General features: G+C 31.6%; 3 protein-coding genes across 5 annotated transcripts; 1 reads left to right on the top strand and 2 right to left on the bottom strand.

Annotated features, from left to right (window-relative positions):
* Nucleotides 1-589: 589 nt before the first annotated feature.
* LOC11427154 (DNA repair protein RadA) lies at nucleotides 590-9,457 on the bottom strand. 2 transcript variants are annotated; one of them, XM_003597608.4, is made up of 15 exons: nucleotides 8,688-9,457; nucleotides 8,070-8,125; nucleotides 7,466-7,524; nucleotides 7,288-7,365; nucleotides 6,560-6,640; nucleotides 6,270-6,377; nucleotides 5,768-5,830; nucleotides 5,327-5,407; nucleotides 4,618-4,683; nucleotides 3,733-3,888; nucleotides 3,011-3,100; nucleotides 2,680-2,718; nucleotides 1,825-1,907; nucleotides 1,566-1,638; nucleotides 590-882 (listed from the first exon to the last, which is right to left on the bottom strand). In XM_003597608.4, exons 1-15 carry the CDS (start codon nucleotides 9,302-9,304, stop codon nucleotides 715-717), a joined length of 1,818 nt encoding a protein of 605 aa, XP_003597656.2. In that variant the 5' UTR covers nucleotides 9,305-9,457; the 3' UTR covers nucleotides 590-714. The 2 variants fall into 2 exon arrangements, with proteins under 2 accessions (XP_003597656.2, XP_013465505.1); XM_013610051.3 differs by having other exon boundaries at nucleotides 752-882; nucleotides 1,580-1,638.
* A 2,986-nt stretch (nucleotides 9,458-12,443) lies between these two features.
* Nucleotides 12,444-15,345, top strand: LOC11432947 (protein CHUP1, chloroplastic). Of its 2 annotated transcripts, XM_024777285.2 has the most exons (4): nucleotides 12,444-12,599; nucleotides 12,881-13,122; nucleotides 13,200-13,270; nucleotides 13,736-15,345. In XM_024777285.2, the coding sequence occupies exons 2-4, from the start codon at nucleotides 12,987-12,989 to the stop codon at nucleotides 15,161-15,163; spliced, it is 1,635 nt and encodes a 544-aa protein (XP_024633053.1). In that variant the 5' UTR covers nucleotides 12,444-12,599; nucleotides 12,881-12,986; the 3' UTR covers nucleotides 15,164-15,345. The 2 variants fall into 2 exon arrangements, with proteins under 2 accessions (XP_024633053.1, XP_003597655.2); XM_003597607.4 differs by lacking the exon at nucleotides 12,444-12,599 and having other exon boundaries at nucleotides 12,644-13,122.
* Nucleotides 15,346-15,676: 331 nt separating this feature from the next.
* On the bottom strand, nucleotides 15,677-17,646 carry LOC11433442 (GDSL esterase/lipase APG). The gene is made up of 5 exons (XM_003597606.4): nucleotides 17,285-17,646; nucleotides 16,955-17,085; nucleotides 16,648-16,881; nucleotides 16,188-16,443; nucleotides 15,677-16,091 (listed from the first exon to the last, which is right to left on the bottom strand). The coding sequence occupies exons 1-5, from the start codon at nucleotides 17,529-17,531 to the stop codon at nucleotides 15,895-15,897; spliced, it is 1,065 nt and encodes a 354-aa protein (XP_003597654.1). The 5' UTR covers nucleotides 17,532-17,646; the 3' UTR covers nucleotides 15,677-15,894.
* Nucleotides 17,647-23,102: the final 5,456 nt, after the last annotated feature.

The raw sequence follows: 23,102 nt of genomic DNA, 5'->3' as shown, positions 1-23,102 counted from the left end.
CTTTAATCTTTATCTTTGATTTAATTGTGATTGAGAAATACTTTTGAATCTAGGTTTAGAATAACCATCTATCAAAACATAGGTTCTAGACATGGAATCGATGCTTTGATAATCACCTTGAGTATCCAAACCTAAAGCTTTCTTATCATTTAATAGATTGAAAAATCATCGATTGAACGATAAGATCGACTCTTGAATCATTCAATAGTTTGAGACATCGACCATTGAATGATACAATTGATTTCACAATATTGTTTGGACACGAATGGTGTTGTCGAGGGATACGTGATAATATCAAAGAAAAGCTAGAATCCATGTATGATCATTAGGTTACGTGCGACGCTCGATCAAGGAACTCTAATCCTAACAAGTTTTACGCCCTATTAATCTCAATTTTATCATTTGCAATTCAGTTACTAAAACAAACAAACAACTTATCTTTTAACTTGAAATGATAATTGGTGTCGAACGGTCCGCGATATCGCACTAGTCCCTGAGGAGACGATATAAATACTTACAATTGTTTGATGCAAAAATACTACATCAGTTACTTCAGCAAATTTAATACTTGTAACAACAAAGTACATAATTGACACAAGACAACCAAAATTATAGCAGACCTATATTTACAAACTTCTGAAAGTGTCAAGTTGTACATCTTACAAACAAAAAGAGAGAGCTTTGCACAGCACTAGCAGCCTCTTTTAAGTGTGTTTATCTACTGAATACTGCGTTAATAAACTCCTTCAGATTCTTGCAACCTACTACTTTAATATTTTCTAGACCTTCAGTTCCTAAAGCTTTTAGAGCTTGTTTTGGTACTACACATGTTTTGTAACCCAACTTTGCCAATGCGTGCACTCTTTTGTCGATTCTAGGAACCTGCATCATTAAATAATCAAACAGCGAGGCTAAGGCTCAATAAAATAAAATAAACAAAAAGAGTTTTACAACTTGGCTTGAAACATAGAGCAGCTCCAAACAACCACATCAATAGAAATGCAAAGCATCCAAGATGATGTCTTAGGTTTTACTCTAGGTAGCAAGGTTTCAATCAAGCTCAGTGAACCTGATACTAAGATGAATCAATTCCTATCTAGCAAGGTGACATTGCATTAAAGATAAAATACTAGCACATAGTAAAGATTTGTAAGGGCAACACTCTTGGCCAAGGAAAACCCCTTTGGCCCTATAATAAAAATTGAACGAAAAAAAGCACTAAACTCCCTACTAAAATTCCCCAATTTAAACAGATCCTATATATATGCTTCACATTAGTTATTCCCTCTTAATTTGTCTTTCACAGACGAAAGTAGACTTGTACAGCATTTTCGGAACCAGCTTTAGTCTTTTAGCAGCAATCGGGTCCCCAGTTCTATCAAAAGCTCTAACACACAGGTGAGGGTGTAGCAATAAAATGCTTGGCTCAGCCGTATCATGCTATCATATTATTAACCTTATAATGACTAACATGCATGCAGCTATATTATTGAGGACATGAAACCTGTCTTTAAATATTATAGTATAGCAAGTGGGAACTTTAATGTCAGAAAGAACAAGCTCACCGTGCGAAGCTCACCGCTAAGGCCAATTTCACCAATGAATGCAATGCCCTTTGGAATAGGGTACTCCAAGAAGCTAGAAACAAAAAGAAGACAATAACTAGGCGAAACAAAAAAGATCTAGAATATTATATTTGAAAAGAAAGCACACATGCAATAGTCCTAGTTAACTTATTTTACAAACCCGGATTTTGAAAGAGGAACAATAACCCTGTCAATTCTAATGATACATTAGCCATTTCAAACAAATTAGAATACAAACCTGCTGCAGATTGCAGCTGCTATTGCAAGATCTCCAGCAGTTTCGGTCATTTTCAATCCACTAACAACATTCAAATGCACAGACTGTTGTACAAAGAAAAGATAAGGAAACAGAATATAAGAATAATCAAAAAAATATCAAAAACTAAATATTCCCCACCAGTTATATTTTAAGAATTAGACAGACATGGACAGGGCAGACAACTATTTGGAAGATAAGAGAATTCACACATTTTTTTGCTGTAAATTAAAAATGAACTTGTGCATGTTAGAAGGTCAAGCCAACAGACTATTTGTTGGAGTTCCAGCCAATTAAATGCATTTTAAGTTTACTGAAATCACCTAAAATCACACACTGCACCTGTCTTTATTCTCAAAGCAAAGAAGCAAGACATACTCATGAGCATGTCGAAAAAAGGTGCAAGATAGGATGGGAATTTAGAATTACGACATTTAAGTATTTAGGCAACAAAACCTCTTTGCAAGTCTTTGTCTTCTATACCCCTATTAGAATATAAGGCCAAACAAAACAAACAAAAACCAGCCATTTACTTCCCATTATTATTCTAGAAACCAAAAGAAGTTATCAGTAAATCAAGAGATGGAAGAAAAAAAAGATGGGCATATGTGTCTTGACATTCCCATATTTGACAACATCTTTCTCGTATTATATTCAGAGTTTAACTTTTCAGTATCTAATTTTGTTTAATCAATTTAGTTATGTAAAAACACCAATATTTACATGATATGGATATATTATGGTGAAATAGAAACACATAAAACCCACTCTCATGCAATACATTCAGAGAGGTACATCAAATTTGAAAGAATATATCAAATTTATTAATCAACTTACGTTTACTGGGATATGAAGACCTGCTTGCTTTATAAGAACCTGCAGATCAAGGAACAGAGCAATAATCAAGGCACAGCTGAACAAGTTCCAATGCAGCAGATTATATTTTGAACAAGAAAATCAGTATCGCACTCAAGAATTCGTTTCATTCATTTTCTCATTACGAAGATAAAGGGAAAAAAATTAACCATACACATTCAGTACAATTCTCAAAGCAATAAAAGATTGTATTTTCTCATTACAAAGATAAAGGAAAAAAACATTAACCATACACATACAGTACAGTTCTCCAAGCAACAAAATATTGTAAAAATCATCAACAGTAACTTACACATTTGATCATGTTAGCTCTATCTGTGTCAATTCCATTAACTACTCTTGAAGTTGATCCTCCTACCGGGGATTGTGAAAGGCAGAGTGCCTGCAAAGTAAGTTTGAAGAAATTTCAGGTATATGCGGAGATAGATACATCATCACAGTGATGTGATTAGAGCTTTGAGGAAAAGTGTTGGGGTGAAAAGTAAGGATTCTTCAAAGCCCTCATCACACCAGTCACCACCATGAACTGAAGCCAAGTGCCAGTACAGATTAGTTCTTACACTAGCTTGCGATGTATCCACAATCAACAATTAGGGTAATAGTGACGGTCATGTTTCATGAGAAAATTGTCCCGAAAAAAAAAAAAAAATCCATTGAAAACTTGACAGCTTATTGTTTTTTATACAACTATACACCAGCCCTGTGAATTATGATTTTAAAATATTACTGCATAAAATAGAAAAGAGTGATAAATTCTAAAGATTTAGCCGATTAATTATTAAAAACAAGGAGGTTTTATTAGAATATAAATAACTCCCCCTCCCCCGCAAGCTTCGTGGGAGAGTCAAGCCCACTGTGGGTCTACTTACTATAAGCAGCCTTGCATTGCGTTTGCAAGAGGTTGATTCCATAGCTCGCACCCATGACATTGTCACATTACATGACAACAACTCAACCCATTGTGGCAAAAGACATAACCGTTATTTTTTTATACAATGATAATTCAAAAATTACCTGAACTTCAATTATGAAAGTTCTTGAACCATCCATTATTACGGTAAAAGCTAACCCAACTAAAACATCTGAATCAGCGTCTTGTTCAGTGAGAAACATTTCAGTTGCATTGGAAACTGCCTTAAATCCTGATTCTGACATCTCAAAAACTCCAAGCTGTTGACATAAATCAAAGACAACACATATCAAACGTCAATTTTCTCAGATAATTGTGATTAAAGAAAACAAATTGAAGCCCAGATAATGTTAACAAATTGTCATAATGATGCATAAAAAGTAATTCTTTATGTAGTTAAATTAAAAGAGACTGGAAAAATTGACAAGTAAAACCCATAAAATTAAATATTATTATAAATTTCAGTCACTCACACATCAGATAAACTGAAACATCACCCATGCCTTTGTAATATACTCCCTCCGTCCTGACTCCTGAATTATGTCATTCTAGCAAAATTTGTTTTTCCCAAAATATGTCATTTTACAATATCAAAGAATCATTAATGCTTATTTTACCATTAATAAAGGATAATTTTGTAAAATAATTCATAATTATTCTTTTCTATACAATATTAATTGCATTTATTAGTATATGTGAAATTGCTAGAATGACATAATTTGGCATGGAGGGAGTAATGATTTAAACTTAATTCCAAATATGGAGGATAAGGTACACAAATTGATATATCCACATTATCAAAATTATTAAGCATCATACAAAATACTGATACATACATACTATAAGAGCAACAAATCCATGCTATTACACACTGTACAAGATATCAAGAGGATTATAGATAGATAGGTTCTCACAAATCCTGATAGAAATAAATCAGTAATTATCGAAAATAGTTCCTTATTTCAATAGAAATTAGTTCAGGCATTTACCTCATCAGTGGATCCAAACCGATTTTTCACAGCACGGAGCATTCGATATGAAGTGAACCTCTCACCCTATGAATTAATATAAGCAGTTAGAAATGAAAATGTGTGATGATATCTAAGAAGCAAACTATAAGGAACATACACATAAACAAATCTGTCAGATTTTAGTTTAGTAACATACACATAAACAAAGCTGACAGATTTTAATTTAAATTGAATATCATAAAAACAAATATCGATTATATATAAAAAATCATCGGGTAATTGCAAAAACCATAAGCTTTACCATAACAAGTTTCAGAAAGGAATAAAAAAAATGTTCTCGAAGACTGTTTCTGAGACAGTTTTCTGCAGCATATTGTTCCACTTCATATCACCATCTTTCTACTCACTATGATTGTGGCTTTTTGTTATGTCTTCTAATACGATTTCATCACTATTTGAGAAAGTTGGCATCTTAAATGCAAAGGCAGAATTCAAAAAGATATCTTTAAGAAACATAACAACAGTTTTCTTTGAACATCACCAGGGATATTTCTCCCATTTTATAGTGTGATTTAGCATAAAAAAATTGTCACTCAGCTAAACTGAAAATAAATGGCCCTCATCAAAATTTCATTATCTGAACATGTCGTGATAAAAAACTATAATCATGGGAAGAAATCAGCTTTACTAACTATCCAAAGAAAGATAAATGTTACAGGGGACAAACTTCCAAGTACAAGACGACATCAACAATATGCTCCAGAACACGAGGCCCGGCTATGTCTCCAGATTTTGTCACGTGTCCAATCTGAAACATGAAACAAAAAAGAAAAGTATTTTTTTTTAAAAGATTATCATGAATGCTAACAAATTAAAAGCCAATACTGAAATACATGCCCACAGAAAAATTATAAATGAAGTACAGAAAAGCAACACCAATCACATGACCAAGCTCTTTTAGGCTCACAAAGAAAAACATTTATACTTTTATCATACCGCTACATTTGAATAGATTTCGACTGACTGAGGGGATTAAATTTTTGGTAGGACAAGATGGAAATGTCAACTATTGTCTTGAAAAAAAGTAGATATGGTGCAAAACAAGATGTAAATAGATAAAAATAACCACTTAATTATGATCTACAAAACTGATAGAGGTTATGCTCACCAAAAGTACGGGGATGTTAGTCGTTTTAGCAAATCGCATCAAAGCTGAAGTACATTCTTTCACCTGTCACACACCTATACAACGTCATGTACCAATAACCAGCATTTGACTTCACGGAGAAACAAAAAGGTATATTATTGCATTTGATGCTTTTGGTTGAGGAGGAAATTAAAACAATAAGATACCACAAAAGGAAGTAAACCATTCATCTCAGCAACTAAATTAACCAATTAGTCAATTACACAATTTAAGCAACGGAAAATTATTATATCATTAGTTCATCCTTGCATCGAGAATCCTTTATTTTTACAATGATCAATATTAGAAAGATGAAGTTAGTACCATTAAGAAGGGAAGACGTTAATTAAAAGAAGTTCCAAACTATATCATATGACATATCATTTTAAGACAATCCCACCTGATATTCGTAGCATATTAAAGCTAAAAAAATCTAAGATAAATTAAAATTCTTTAGAATGATCAAATCTGGTAGATTCAGAACCTGCACAATCCCTCCAGCACTTCCTGCTATTCCTTTCAAATAAACAGTCTGTATTGAATCAACAACCAGGGCTCTAATGGGGAAAGACTGAGCTATCCTTATTATGTCCTGACAACATGTAAAATGGGCAATAAAAAATGAGACAATTATTGAGACTTCTTTACACAAAGCTCCATGCTGGTCAACTACAGAACATTATATAAACAAACTTCTTGATAGTAAGATAATAACTTCATGATAAAAACATGAATTGAAATGAGAAAAAAAAAAAGCAAGAAAGATGGCAATACCTCAATATCAGTACTTGAATACAAATAAATATCAGAATTAATTCCAAGGCGGCCTGCTCTGTGACCAATTTGCTGAAGGCTCTGCAAATGATGAAACAGAAATACACACTAAGTCAAGGTGCCATAGACCCAAAAGAAAGTTGGAGATTAATAGCAGTGAAATAAATTACCATCTTTGTCCACAATACAAAGTACAATATTTACAAAGATAAGATGAATAGGCAAAGAAGTAAATAAACTTATAAATGGCATATACAAATAATATAATCCCATTAACATAGTAATAATTCAACATTTCAACCTCCTCAAAAGAGAAACTTCCAAATTGCGCTATAAAGTAACAATTGCAGAGTGGAAAAATAATGGGAATAGTGAATAGAAGTATGAAATTGATTCAAATTCATATTAAAAGGTGAATGGTTTAAAATCAGCTATACCAGTAATTTTCTATAGATTAACATAAAATCAATGTCCAATGGTTTTCATTTCCAAAATTGTTATTTAGAATGTAATATGAATTGAAATTGTTCTTCCATAGCACAACAACAAATCTTTTAAACAATAGTTTATTATTAGTAGTACATTTTAGTTTACAGAATTTTCATATTGTTCTTTCATAACTAATATTTTGGCAGAAAAATATAAATATAAAGAATATATAATTTGTACATTTAAAACTTCAAATGTATAATATGAGTGTGATGACACAAGGCTTATTAAAGGCAAACCTCTTCACCAGAGACATATACAACTGGAAGAGCCTCACCATCACTGTCATTGCATCCGTCTGCTATCAATGCTGCCATCTTCCAATTCAACATCGCAAATAAACCAAGCATTAATTAGAATTCACAAGTTCATTCAAAGAAAATTGATCATCAAACTTTTGAAAAAAATAGTGCATACCTGCAACAACAGTGTACTCTTCCCAACACCGGGATCACCACTAACTAAATTCAAAGACCCTTCAAAACCACAATAATAGATAAAAATTATTCATGAAAAAACAAATTCAGTATGTGCCAAAGCATCAACTAAACTTGAATTACGAATCATATAATGACTTCTCAAACAATCAGCTGGAAGCTTTATACAACGACAACAACCAAGTCTTACTCAACTTAATAGGGTTTGCTGCATGGATCAAACGACATCATAAAACTATGTCATATATCTATTAACTCGTTAATCTGAAGCATTTGATTAATACTTTCTCTTATGGTTTTTCTAGATTTTCCTCTTCTAGTGATTTGACTACCCTCCATCTGATCTACTCTCCTTACTATAGAATCTACAAGTCTTTTCTTCACATGCCCAAACCACCTAAGCCTAGTTGCCATCAAATGTCATGCTCATTGAGAAGAAGAAAATAAAACAGAAACAGTGCTCCAGTAATGATCCATTGACCAAGATCAATCACCAAATGCAGAGACTCTTTTGAATTAGTCCCGCCCACAAAACAGACAAATATAGTTAAGGAAAAATGGCAAATAAGAAAATTGGAACAAACCTGGCACAAGACCACCGCCAAGCACAATAGAAACTTCATCTCCAAAAGGGCCAGACCTGATATTTAAAGAGAACAACAAAGTATAACACTTGAGAAACACCACATCAAAAGAGCATACAACGGAGGCATAGTGTTATAATCAAGTCCGAGTCGAACTAGTTTACTCAACTATTTTACAATGATTCACTAGTCAGTTAATAAGTACTTGCAAACTCCTCAAAGATTAGTCCATCAAAATTTCAATCAACCCTAAAAGCCCCAAATAGTAAGGGATTGTTTGGATTGGCTTATTTGAACTTATCTACTAGCATAAGCACTTGTGACAATGTTCGGGAAAACTTATGAAAAATAGCCACTGCCATATTAATAAGCTGTTTTTAGCTTATTTCCATAAGCTCTTCAAGATACCTAATGAAAACAGCTTGTTGATTATACAAAAACTATTTGACTTTATTTTATCTTGTGTTATAGAAATAGCTTATCCGTAAGTGATTATGTCATAAGCTGCACAACAAGTTGTTTAGCTAAACAGAGTCTTAAATTAACTAAAATCCACAGAATTCCAAACAGACAAGACAACACAAAATCCAAAACATTATAAAAAAAAAACAAACTTACAAAGGAAATCTCCAACCCTTTTCGTCGAACCCACGATTAACCTCGCTCAATTTAACAGGATGCAATTGATCACCTCTCTGTGGAAGCCAAGCTCCCATTACATCTTCAGAAACAGATAAACCAGTTCTAACCTTATTACTATCAATACCATCACCAAGTTTAGCTTCATGAAACTCCTTCATTGTTCCAACCATAGTACAAGAAGGACAAGTACCCCACCATTGTCCTGCAGTATACCCACAGTTACAACAAACCCACTGAGTCTTCACCTTTTTAGTACTTCTTTTGTCCACTGTCACCGTGGTTGCCGCCGTTTTAAAAATAGTTTTGTTCTTCAAATTCATCATGCTTCCATTTTCACTTTCAGTTGGTTTTTCTTCCTTGGTTTCGTCGTCCTCGTTGTGATTGTTGATTTTCTGTTTAGTTGCAATGACGTTACCGTACATACTCCAAGTATTGGTTGGTTTTTGGGGTTTTTCATTGGAATGTAGGGTTTCTGTGTCTTCTGGTGTTGTTGTTGAAGAAGGGTTTGGTGAAAGTAGAGATGAAAAGACACGTTTGGGGTTGAGGAAATGGTGGTTTTTGTGGTGGATGAAGATTGTTCTGAGGAGTTTCATAGTGATGTAAAGTGTGGAAACTGAAATTGAAAGTGTTGCAGAAAGTTATTTATGACATTTTTGTATAAACCCTTTGCTCCGAATTTTTAGGGTTTATGGGAGGGGAATGTCAAAGGGCAGTGATGAATGAACCCGGTAAAGTTCAAATTTTTATGAGAATTGCTGAATACACATTCAATAAGGCTGAGAAACACTAGTACTTTACGAAAATGTCCTTCGGCAGTTAACTGCCGAAGTTTGAAAAAACCGGCTGCAGTTAACTACCGAAGAAAACTTTGGTAGTTAACTGCCGAGGAAACTTCAAACTTTAATTTTTATTTTTTTTTACGAAAAACTTATATTGTCATTATTAATATTTATTGATTCTAATACTATTTAATTCATTGTGATTTTATGAGGAAACATAATCAACATTCTTTTAATGTTTTGGATTACATTAAAGAATTAAACAAGAAAGTTATGATTTTCTTTTTCTTCTTTAAAAAGAAGCAACAATAAAAGCATTTTAATTGTGTAATGAAATCAAAATTTCACTCAAAAAATAATACTCGATTTTATCGATCAATGCTGTATATCTTTGCTGATTTAAATCATTAATTAAAAAACAATTAAATCACGTACAAATAAAAACATGAATCATAGTAATAAATTTTTACTTGGTAAAGAGCATTTTCCTAATAAATAATATTAAAATAAATTTTTATTGGTACGTGATTTAATTGTTTACTAGGAACAGTGCTACAACGAATAATAATAATAATAATAATAATAATAATAATTGTTTCTTAATTGTTTTTATTTAACCACGAACAATTATTTAAATATGGTTCTTGTTTACTAGGAACAGTGCTACAACCAATAATAATAATAATAATTGTTTTTTAATTAGGAACAGTGATTTGTGCGTGATTTAATTGTTTTTTAATTAATGATTTAAATCAGTAAAGATATACCGTCTTGATTGATAAAATCGAGTATTATTTCTTTAAGTGAAATTTTGATTTCATTACATAATTAAAGTGCTTTTATTATTGCTTCTTTTTAAAAAAGAAAAAGAAAATCATAACTTTCTTATTTAATTTTTTAATATAATCCAAAACATTAAAAGAGTATTGATTATGTTTCATCATAAAATCACAATGAATTAAATAGTATTAGAATCAAATAAATATTAATAATGACAATATAATTTTTTTGTGAAAAAAAAAAATTAAGGTTTGAAGTTTCCTCGGCAGTTAACTGCTGCCGGTTTTTTCAAACTTCGACAGTTAACTGCCGAAGGACATTTTCGTAAAGTACTAATGTTTCTCAGCTTTATTAAATGTGTATTCAACAATTCTCAATTTTTATAGTAATTAATTTGTTTTTTTTATAAGAATAAAGAATTCATTTGTTAAAATGTATGATTGGAAATATATATACACGCACGGTGACACAGATGCAAGTTGTATTAATGTCAAAAAAAAATTACTCCATCTCAATTATATATATTCCGTCCGTTCCAAATTGTATGTCACTTTAGAAAAATAATTTATCATAAAATATAAATGAAATATTAATGTTACTTTTCTTATTATATCATTAATTATTTATTACTTTTTCTTCTTTCAATTCTTTTATTTATTTTTCCCATATAATTTATTAAGGACAATTTTGTAAAACAACTCATAATATATTTTTCCCACACAATATTAATTATATTTCTTAATATGTGTGAAATGCCCAAAACGTCATACAATTTTGATCATTTTACACAAATTAAGAAGTGTAATTAACGTTGTACGAAAAGGAAAAATTATACATCATTTTACAAAATCATCTTTTATTAATGCTATAGAAAAAATAAATTTGAAAGTATCTTACAAAGATAATGACCAATTTTAGTGGTTTACTCATCATAATACCTTTAAATTTTCAACATACATAAAATTATAAAATAGTTAAAAAAAAAATACTATTAAAGAAATTAGAATCATGAATGTGAAAGATGTATTAGAAGACTAAAACTAAGTGAAGTAGTGAGTACTAATGATAACGAAGACAATGAGGAAGTCATCTTGTCACATGGATGAATCATATTTAGTTATATCATAATGTAGTACTACTATTAAGAAATAAGCGTAAGGGTATTTTATTTTTTTTAATATAATTACCATAAATTTGGCTATAAATAAGTCCTCTTATGTTTGGTCAGCGTAGGGGAAATTAGAGTTACTATGTGCTAATATCTTTAAAGGATCTAATGAAGTATTTGACAGGGTATCTAAATCAGTTGTTTTAGTATTTTAATATACTTGTGAAATAAAAACACTTATTTCATCAAAAAGTTTCTCTAAATGAGACGGAAGGGGGTGGTACCTGCACATGCGCTCCAACGCCCAAAGTCAAGCAGATATGACATTTTGGTCGGACCACAACATAACTATATATGAAGTAAAATCACTTATTATATGTGCTAGTTTTATCATAGGTGCTAGTTTGCTTTATGGGTTCTAATCAAATACTTGAGAGCGCATTCAAATCATTTACTTTTCTACTTAAATCTACTTATGAAGTAAAATATCTTATTCTAGTTACACTTTTTCATGAATTCTACTTTTCACTTAGAGATACTTTTCATGAATTCTAGCGACTTCTTTGTGGAGGAGATGTTTTCTTCGACAATCCATCATCAATATGAGATAATATCTTTATGGAACATATCAAGTTTTATTTACAAAAATACCCTTGCATCATTCTTAACAGTACAACATAAATAGTATGATTTATTTTTTACCATACATATGATAAAGATTATTTTCATTCATCAACTATGTTACCGTACATACTCCAACTATTGGTGCAATTCGGGGTTTTCCATCTCGTAAAACTTCAAACCCAAAAACTATATAACAAGTTTTTCTGAAAATTTCATTTAAATTGGGAAGTTTGAAACGAAGTTTTCTATAAAAAAAATCAAATTGAAAAACTTTTTACAACTAGAAAAATCATGTGAGATGTATTCATGTTAAATTTGAAAATGTCACCACTTTTGAAATCACATTTGCCTTAACATTACATGACAAAAATCAAGTAGCTGTCATTAGTCAACACGTAACACAAGACATCGTATTTCTAAAAGATTTTGTGTGCTCATCAAAGTCATAACTGTTCTTTTGGTCCCACCCAGAAGAGGAAAGGAAAGACAACAACATCATCCCCATACAAAGCAAAAAACTCCAAACAATAAAAAAATCAAATACCCTTTTTGTTTTTTTTTGTCTTTTCACTTTTCATGTTATTCTCTGATCTGAAGGTATTTTTCTTCCTTACTCACTTTTTTGTTTCTTTCCTAAATTATTTCATTTCAATTCAGTTTTTTCCTTATTCCTCTTCTTCCCCTTTTGATGCATACATATAAATATATATACTATTTTGATTTGGTTGAGCTTGTTGATAGTATTAGTGATGAACAAAGTGCTAGAAATGATTTTATTTTTTGTTTTATGTGTAGAAAATCATTAGTTACATGGTTTTTTCCTAACCAATAATATCTATGACTATGATGATTGTTGACTTGATTTATTGTTTTTCTAGGCATAAACCACCAAAGAGTTTAATGATTTTTTCGCTGGTGTGAGTTGGATGATAGTGATGAAGAAGAACTGTTTTAGTTATCTTGTGAAAAGTTAGATTAATTTTGATGATGATGAAGAAGGAAGAGAAGGGTATGAAGCCAATTTTAGTGAACTTTGGTTTGGCTTTGGCTCTTTCTTTTGCTGGATTTATCTGCTCGCGCCTCCGAATCACAAGAGTCAGTCCCACGGGTCGTTCTTTGGGTATTGTTTCCTTTCAATTTCATGATAAATTCAAATAACCATGTGATTTTTTATTAAATGATTCATGTGTTTCTCAGGTCATGAAAGTGAAGTTAATTTAGGAGGAGATATTGGAGCAACATTCAGTACTTCCAACACTGTTTCAGAGGTAGTTTTTCCCTTCATTTTATAGTATTAACTGTTTGGTTTGTATTTCAAAATCGAACTGGCTTGTTTGATAAAAATACTGGATTTATATTGGTGAATTGGTTTTGGACTGGTTTTGAGCTAGTGTATGTATAGAACCAGTCTCAAATTTGGTTTTGGTTTAAGTCAATATATGATGAATCTTCGATTCAAAACTTGTTTTGATTTTGGTTTGATTTGGTTTGGTTAAACTGGTTTATATATACAGATCATGCTATTTGAAAATAAGAAAAATAATCTAAGGAGTTGAGGTAACTTTCAGGGATAGCCAACCGAATTCTACTATTCAGACCTTCTCCTATATGATATTTGAGCTAAAGATACTTTTGTGGAAAAATAAAAATGCGTAGCTTTTTCTTCATATTAAGATGCACTTTTTTTCAAGCAATGAAACTAAATTAGGACTATTGATTTTCCTATATAACAGGAAGAAACATGCACCCGCGGATCGAGGAATAAAAATTCTCTGATTGCTCCTTTCAGTTGCAGTGAACAAAATGGAGATAGAGATGAGTTTCTTCTACCTGAATTTGATGAGCTCGTTAAGGAGGTAGAGTTCGAAGTGGAGGCACCGAGGTTAAAAGTAGGGTCTTCTAGAGAATATGCAGTTCCTGATAAGAATGACTACGAACAAGAGATAATTCAACTTAGGAACATGGTTAGATTGCTTCAAGACAAGGAACAAAATCTCGAGGTTCAGTTGCTTGAGTACTGTGGTCTTAGGGAGCAAGAAACAGTTGTCATGGAGCTCCAAAATAGATTGAAGATAAGTAATATGGAGGTAAAGATGTTCAATCTTAAGACTAAAAACTTACAGTCTGAGAATCGGAAATTAAAAGAACAGGTTGCCGATCAGGAAAAGGTGCTGGCTGAGCTTGACGCAGAAAAAGCAAAAATTGAACTACTCAATAATGAAATTAGGCGTGAAGCCGAACAAAATAAGGAAAAGATAGTTTCTCTTAAACAAAGAGTAGCCAAGTTGCAAGAACAAGAATACAAAGGTTCTGCTTGCGATCAAGATATTAAAATAAAGCTGCAAAAGCTAAATGCTGTTGAGTCTGAAGTAGAAGAGTTGAGGAAATCTAATTTAAAATTGCAGATAGAGAATTATGACTTAGCTCGAAGATTGGACTCTACACAGATCGTTGCTAATGATGCAAACCGAGAAAGTGAGTGTCTTAGAAAAGAAAACGAGGGCTTGATGAAGCAAATTGAGCAACTACATTCTGACCGATGTTCGGATCTTGAAGAATTAGTTTACATGCGGTGGATAAATGCTTGTTTAAGATATGAGTTGCGTAATTATCAGCCACCACCCAATAAAACAGTTGCAAAGGATTTGAGTAAAAGCTTAAGCCCCACTTCTGAGAAGAAAGCCAAACAGCTTATACTTGAATATGCTGATACTAATGGAGCCGGGAGTATTGTAAATTTTGATTTTGATCAATGGTCATCCTCACAAGCTTCTTCTATTACTGACTCTGGAGAGTATGATGATTTTTCTTCTGTTGATAATTCATCTGCTTCCAGAACTAACACCACAAGTCAGAATAAGTTTTTTAGTAAGCTTAGGAGAATGATACAAGGAAAGGATAGCCATCGTCGTCGTCATCATCATAGTCAGGTTTCATCTAGATATCAAGAAGATAGCAATTCTCCATGGCCGAGCACATCAACCGGAATTGACGGTAGAATTTCCTTTGATAGGAGATATTCAAGTTTAAGTGGAGAAGGTTCCTTCTCAGGTTTTTTAGACGTAGAGAAATCCGATTTGGAGAAATATGCAGAAGCTCTAAAAGACTCTAGTGTGAAGGTTAGATATCAAAGACGCGAAAGATCAGCTTCATATAGTTAGTTTGTTTTAGCTTATTGTCAATATACAAGGATTTCACCTTTTCGACTGTGAATATTATATATTAGAAACTTATGCTGTTCTGTTAACCCCTGTGATTTAAATTAACCTTTAGGTCCAGTTCAGACACCGATCATGTATTACAGAAGAACCTGTTCATCAATTGAAAACGATACCTGTCAATACTTAAATCTACTACATAACTGTGGATAGCGTGGACGAGGTTAAAGGTTCAAATTTCTCTGTCCATGTTATAACATACAAAAAAACTATTTGGATGAAAATTCTATCTAACCAATTACTTTCTGATCTTGGAAAGCAACAATATCAATTTCTTCATTAAATTTTCTTAGAATTAATTATGTGATTGTTGTTACTAGATCAAATAGCAGCTTTTCAACGAAAAAAGAATCATATAGCAGCCAATATTTCATCCCGAATTCGGAGTCCAATGTTCCTTGATTAGCACAATGACAAAGATGGTGTTTCCATGAGATAACACAATGCGAATCTTGGTTAATTTCACTAAGGAAATATGGTTTTCATTAACAAATTGGAGATATATAAAAGAAAATAAACATGGAGTGTAAACTGAATTACATAATTCCCTTCCAAATTAACCAATGTACTTAAACAAGTCACTAGGAAATTTCTAAAATTTTATTTAATAGAATGCAGGTTTCTCAACACTAGAGAAATAACAAACTTTTGCATCACATTCACCACATGAATCCTTAACCGATAAGGCTTATGCCTTGTACAATCAATGCATCGGCCAGAATTTGGTTAGCAGCTTCTGAAGGATGGACACTGTCCCAAAACACATACTGAGTTGCATTAGAACAAGTTCCTAGTGACTTTTGATTGCACAATAAGGATGTCGTCTCCACAATCCCAGTTCCACAACAGCCTTTCCTTGCCTCCGCAAAACCTTTTGAATGTCACAAGATAGATTACGAGAATAAGTAACATTCTTTTACAGAAAGAAATGAATATCATATGTTATTCTAGTAAAAGTATTGCTTACCAAATTTTGAAGGGGATTGAACAAGTTCATAGAGAGGTTTGTAAATATTAAAGACAACAATCTTAAGACCAGGAAGTTGCTTTTGGAGTTTCACGGTGGCCGAGTTGATTTTCTTGTTAAATCCTTGTGCATCATTGTTGATTCTGGTGACACAGCCTTTCTCATGGAATCCAAATAAAGTCCTTGTAGCAGGTAGACACCCTAATGGTGGTAGTGAAGTCACTCCAATTTTTCTAGCTCCCAATTTATACAAGTCCTATGTTAAAAAACAAAGCAACTTTAAATGGTTTTATTTGTAAGGTTGTGGTATGGTTGTAGAAAATAATACTTATGGTATATTTCAAAGTTTTAGAAGAGTACAATTATTTTGAATATATTTAATGGGCCAAGGACACTTATTATGGATACTTATAATATATGTTATTACAACATTTCTAATGACAACAGAAGAACAAAATACCTTAACAAAACTTGAGTATGTATCCACAAGGTATGCAGAATATTGATCAGGAGTGACAACTTTGTTGATTAAAGGATTGACATAATAGTTTTGGATAAAGTCACTACTTCCACCACTCAGTAGGTACAATGCACCTTTAATAATTGAAGCTGCCTTTTTACTTCCAGCTATCTTGGAAAGCTTACTTTGGTATTCCTTGTAATATTTTAACTGTTGCGACAATGGAATTGCGTGCTGTGAAAAAAAGAAGAGTTAAAAAGGATGAATCTTCTAGTGCGCATGTTTGCGTTGTTCATCACAAACTTACATTCAAGATAGCAGCCTTTTCATCATAACCAGATGCAGCTGAAGCAAAATTTGCTCCAATAAGAAGGTTTTTTCCTGTTGCTTGAGGACTAAGGTATGCTGGTGCATAACTCTTAAAACCCAATGTTTCAGCTACAAAAAGAAACAACTCAATAAGAAGCAAAATTATATGTATAACATTAGTATTACGAGAGTATAGTTCAACTAGTTTGAGTTAGAAGAGGTTAAGTACTCAAAGGACTGAGATTCAAACCCTAATGAAGGAAAAAGTACTAACATACCAATACATTAACATTTTGTCTATCCAATAAAAATTACATTTTGTCCTCACCAGTAATATCAGTAGCTAATTTGCCATTGCAAAACCTCCCAGTGGGTTTATGGCTAACAAAGTCTCTTCCATAAGGAGGATAGTTAGCTTTGAAAAGAGTGAAAAGATAGTCATTGTTCCCCACATCCACAGCAGAGTCACCAAACGTCACGATTGCCGGAACAACAGTATCATCTTGTGCATTCCCCCATCCCAAAAATACAAATGCAAACACAACAAAAAATGCTTCTCTACTATTCATCTTCATTTTTTTCTCTAGGTAACACTAGGTTTCTGAAGGCATTGATCTAATGTGCATTACTAGTATAATTTATAAGTTGTAGAAAAAATTAATATGGCGGCTGAATAAATGACCCTATTGATGAAAGAGGGTTGAAGTTGGGTATAGCTATTAAAGGAATTGACCTAAAGTGGTTACGCACATAATACTACTTAAAAGCTTCCTTCTAATATGAAGCCATTGGTTTTTAGCTTTAGCATGTGATTTTACTTTTTGGGCAAGCTCTCTCGTGTGACCATTATTTCTTTCATATGCTATGATGGCGCAAAGTTGTTGAAATTAATTTGTGGACGTAGTCATATACTAGTAAACATTACTCTTGATCACGAGAGAGGTGCACGTTCATATGTGTGAGGGTTGCATTCAAAGGTTGAGTGAGTAATAACGACCAAGAGTTTGGAAGTGTTGCTAAAAAGGGCACTCATAAAAAGTCCCACATCGACTATACAAACTAGTGAGATAGTGTTTATAAATCTCGAAGTGACAACAATTAAATTGATCATGAAGTGATGTGAACGGGTCCGTGCTTAATGCTGGACTTAGGAAAGTCGTGTGGAGTCTATGCAAGTTCCCTAAGAAGAAAATTGGCCGAATATACAGTCGTTCACATGGTCAATGTTGACTAACAGAACGGGGCTTATTCTTCATAGTCAACATCGTTTGGATCTCTACCTATATTATTTATTTATTTTTTGTGGCGGGCATATTTTATGTATTGTACTTATCAATTGAGTTAAGTTTACGATGACACCTATATTTTTTATTTTCTAGTTTCCCATATTTTTTAACAATTTAAATTTTTACTTTGAAAAATATTATTCTAATAATTGTACCAAGAAAATTTTATCAATTATAAATTATTTCAAATGTTTTTTAAGCAAATTTATTTCAAATGTTAAATATATGTTTTTTGACAATAGGTTAAATATTCTTATAGTCTTTCTAAAATTGAAGATCTTTTTTCACCCAAAAAATTAAGACTTTTATGTTAGTCTTTACTTAGTCTTTATTATTAAATTTTTTTCAAAAAAATTCTAGACTCAGTATTAGTTTAGTTTAGGTTAAATGTATCTAAAGATCCTTTATGTTTTTCGTTTTTTTCAAAGTCGTCCTTCAAATTTCAAAAGTCCCAAACAAGTTCTTTTAGTTTTTGAATCGTTTCAAACAAGTCCTTTTAGAGGATGATGGTGATGATTCAAATGATAGCAACAAAGAGCATTATCCACCATTTGTCATGCCTAAAAAGATGACTAATTTTAAGTGGGTGTTAGGAGCCAGATTTGGTACCAAAGATGTATTCAAGGAAACAATTACCAACTATGCTATCATCAATAGGACTTGTTCGAAACGATTCAAAAACTAAAAGGACTTGTTTGGAACTTTTGAAACTTAAATTACCACTTTGGGAAAAATGAAAAACTTAAAGGACCTTTAGATGCATTTGATCTTTAGTTTATTAACAAACTAAATTAGTTTACCTTTAAAAAAAAAAAGAAATTTGCTTAGTTATCTTAAATTCTAAAATCATAAAAAATCTATTGACGAAAAATTAATTTTTTTTTAACATAAGATAAATTAAATATTAGATTTTTAAATGCCAACAGTTCATGATTAAAATAACGAAAATCTAGACCTAAACACTAAATTTTGAGTCAATTTTTCGGATGAACTTTTTATAATATTCTAAACCTACTTGCAAAAAATTATTAAAAAGGAAAAAAGAAAAACCCAAATTATATTCCTGCATTTTTTAGGTGGTGATGTGTTTTGGTGTCTTCATTGGCTTTGTTTGGGGGTTATGATATACCGTCTATATGCGGCGCCATTTATATCTTGTTTCGTCCATACCTTGTGTCTTGTGAGGATGACGTTTAATAATATTTGATGATTCAAAAAAAAATATTCCTGCATTTTTTTAAGGGTCTTGTTAACTGATGTCCCCGGGGCACAGGTTAAGGAATCCAAAAGTAGAAAAATTGTCTTAGAAATATAAACTGTTACTTTTGACCAACTAATTATTACACCAATTTTTGATAAAATCTTACTTCTTTTATCTGCGTAACCAATGTTCCAGGAGCACCGGTTAACATTGTCCTTTTTTTAAATAATAATATGGTAGTTGTTTAGACATAAAATAAATACCAATATCTTTTTATAAATAACATTGTCCTTTTTTAAAATAATGTTTCTTTTTTCATCATACCCTTTACTATTAATTATTTTCTTTTCTTTCAATTCTTTTAAAATATCTTTCTTATGTCATTAATGAGTGATAACTTTATAAAATCACTCATAATTTCACTTTTTAATACGAAACTAACTACATTTCTTAATATGTATGCAAATGTAATAAATACGAAAGGAGTAGTAGCAAATAGTGGCGCTTTGAAATAATGTTATTGCAATATAATATGCGCATGGTATGAAATGATGAACGAGTGTTTGAAAGTTGTTTTTGCATTGGATAATATGGTCTTGAAATTGTCATTAACTCAATTGATAGAGACGTTATATTATATATGCAAACGTCGGAGCTTGAACCCTGGATTTCTAATTTATTCACCTTAAACAAATAAATTTCTTATCACTAAGCCATATGACTGAAAAGAAATATATGTGATCTTGAAACTGCCATTGTAAGAAAAGAAAAAAAAACTCCAATTTTTGTACAAAAAGAAACTTCCAATTTAAACAATATTGGGAGTGACAATTATTATAACGGATATCTAAACAAAATGACAATAATCATCAGAAACTCACACGCATAAGTGGTTGATTTGAGATTTGAACTTTAATCACAGTGTTTGATCTTGCAATTTCGGTATTTTTGTTATTTAAATTATAACTTTTTATTATATAAAAAAAAAAAAAAAAAAAAGTTAAGTAAGAAAACGTGAACACAGTTATTATACTTATCGGAAGCCGAATCTATTTGACATATTGAGAGATGCAAATTTTGTTTATAATTGCGGCTAAAACCACCATAATATGCCTAATTAAGTCAGCGAAATAACCCTTTTTTTTAGTATATCCAATGGTGAAAAAATGGCGTGTACCATACAACACCTATCTGATCTGCGCACATTAGAAATACCCTCGAGAAAATGTGGCTCTTGTTATCCTCATTGATTGAAGTCTGAAGAAAGTCAAATTCTTATATTTATACGTATGTATATTCTATAAACACAGGTCAAACAATGACAGTGTGGTGGATTTGTAACTGTTTTATGATTTCCGTAGACTATACATGCTTGATTTTTTTATTTTTCTTTGGGTCAAGTACATGCTTTTGATTCTATACATGTCTTAAGTTGAATATGTTATATTAAGTGCATTCTATGAACACGTACCTACTTACCTGGTTTTACATGGTCCAAATTGGAGTATATAATATATCTAGGACTAGGACATATATAATATACAATTCACCTTATGTATAAAAATTGAAGTCCATTTATTTTTATGAACAAATACCTTGTCATGTACATGTACTGTTTTATATTCTCACCACAACTCTTTTCATATACTCATGAACTTTAAAATCAAATTAAATGAAGTTATTTTTTGACATAAAAATAAATAAAAGAAGTTTTTAAATATTTAATACTTTATAGCTTAATAAAATTATACTTGCAATAATATACTTGAAATGAAGACCTTATAAATTAACCATTAGAAAAAGTTGAAATAATGATGAAATTATTTAGAGAAAGAAAAAGGCAAAATATATAATTCCTTTGCTTATTGTTAGCTAGAGATACTAAATCTGATGACCAAATTTATATATTTTTTCTCTAATATCTATGTCAAAATATTTAATTTGATTACTTAATGCATGTTTCCTTCTCATTTTCAACTGGTTAATATGTATATGAAATTCTTGCCAAACAAGCCTAACTTCGTTTACAGAATCAATGCAGCCACACTGATTTAGACATCCCCACTAACTAATATTATCCCATGCATGAAATTGCATTCTATATGAAAAATTTATGATATTATCCATCGACCTCCCTCTCTTCTATAAATACCTACCATTTCTTCTTATCCTTCTCATTCAAAACATATCCAACAAGTACTACTTTTACTCATATCCAACTTTGTTTTACCTCTCATACATAGCTTTAAACACAAAAACAATGAAGTTCATCAAGACCCTTTTCCTTGTGACCTTGCTAATGGCTTTGGGCGCTATTACACTATCATCAGCAACATCTTCTAAAAACGAAGAACCAAACTCTCTCCAAGGAACAAGCCACTTCCTTTCCCGGAAACAAAACAGAATCTCTGTGTCATGTAACAAATATCCAAAGATTTGCAATATCAAAGGTAGTCCAGGCCCTAATTGCTGCAACAACAATTGTGTCAACTTTTCCATAGACATGTTTAATTGTGGGAGGTGTGGAAAGAAATGTAGCTTTCCAAAGATATGTTGTGAAGGTAAATGTGTGAATCCTAGGAGTAACGAGAAGCATTGTGGAAAATGTGGTAACAAGTGTGACAATAGAGGTTCATGTGTTTATGGAATGTGCAGATATGCGTAGAATTTGATATGGATTAAGAAGAGCTATAGTGTAACCAATAAAGTGGCCACTACTAAAATTTATTTGATTTTTGCATTGATTAATTGGTGACTTGGTGTAATAATAAATAATATCGATATTTGTTTTTGCTTGGTATTGTTATTTAAGCAAAGAATGTAATTGGTTGTTTATGAAATGGAATAAATAAAAGAGCTGCTATATATTTCTTAATACTTGAAAACATATACTCTATTTTTTTTTCCTTCATATTTGCAGTTTTTCTATAACTATTACATGTTTCATAGTAAACATGTACAATATTATAAGGTGTATGTAAAAGGTATTAAAAGGAGTATGATGTTTTTATCACAAAAAATGGAGTATGATTTTTTATTTTTGACAAACAATAAAAAAATGGAGTATGATGTGAGAATTAAATTTCAATATGAAACCATTGATTTTTAGCTTTACGATGTGATTTTGCTTTTTGATCTCCTGTCAACATTATTACTCTTGTTCATGAGAGAGGTGCATGTCCATGAGTGTGTATCAGATTAAAAGTTTGGGTGAGTAACAAATTCTCCTTCTTGTCCTATGAGAGATGTTTGAATCAATAAAAATTTATAAATTATATGTCAATTTCAGTCAAGTCAGACATCCCTTTTATAAATAGAATCGGAGGGAGTAAAAAAGAAGAGTTAGGAAGGGTTGCTAAAAATATAATGACCATTTTTTTTTAGTAGTGAAAGTATATATTTTTTAGATAGATGAGAAATAACAAAACCAGTATAAACTCACACACACAAGTGAAGGTACCGGAGTACTTCGATCATAACGTTCGACCTAATAATTTCGGTATTTTACCCGTTGATCTGGGACTTGTGGACGTAGTGAAAGTATTTGAAAAATATGTTCAACATCAAAAAACATCAAATATGATATATTAATTCTAAAAAAAAAACAATCTTGTAAAAAAAAAAGTCTAGAATGTGAGCATACACATACTAATACTATG

The sequence above is a fragment of the Medicago truncatula genome, chromosome 2 (genome assembly GCF_003473485.1).
Source record: "Medicago truncatula cultivar Jemalong A17 chromosome 2, MtrunA17r5.0-ANR, whole genome shotgun sequence".
NCBI classification, from domain to species: domain Eukaryota; kingdom Viridiplantae; phylum Streptophyta; class Magnoliopsida; order Fabales; family Fabaceae; genus Medicago; species Medicago truncatula.
Note: the sequence above shows the minus strand (reverse complement) of the source record. Positions and strands in the feature narration are given on the sequence as shown.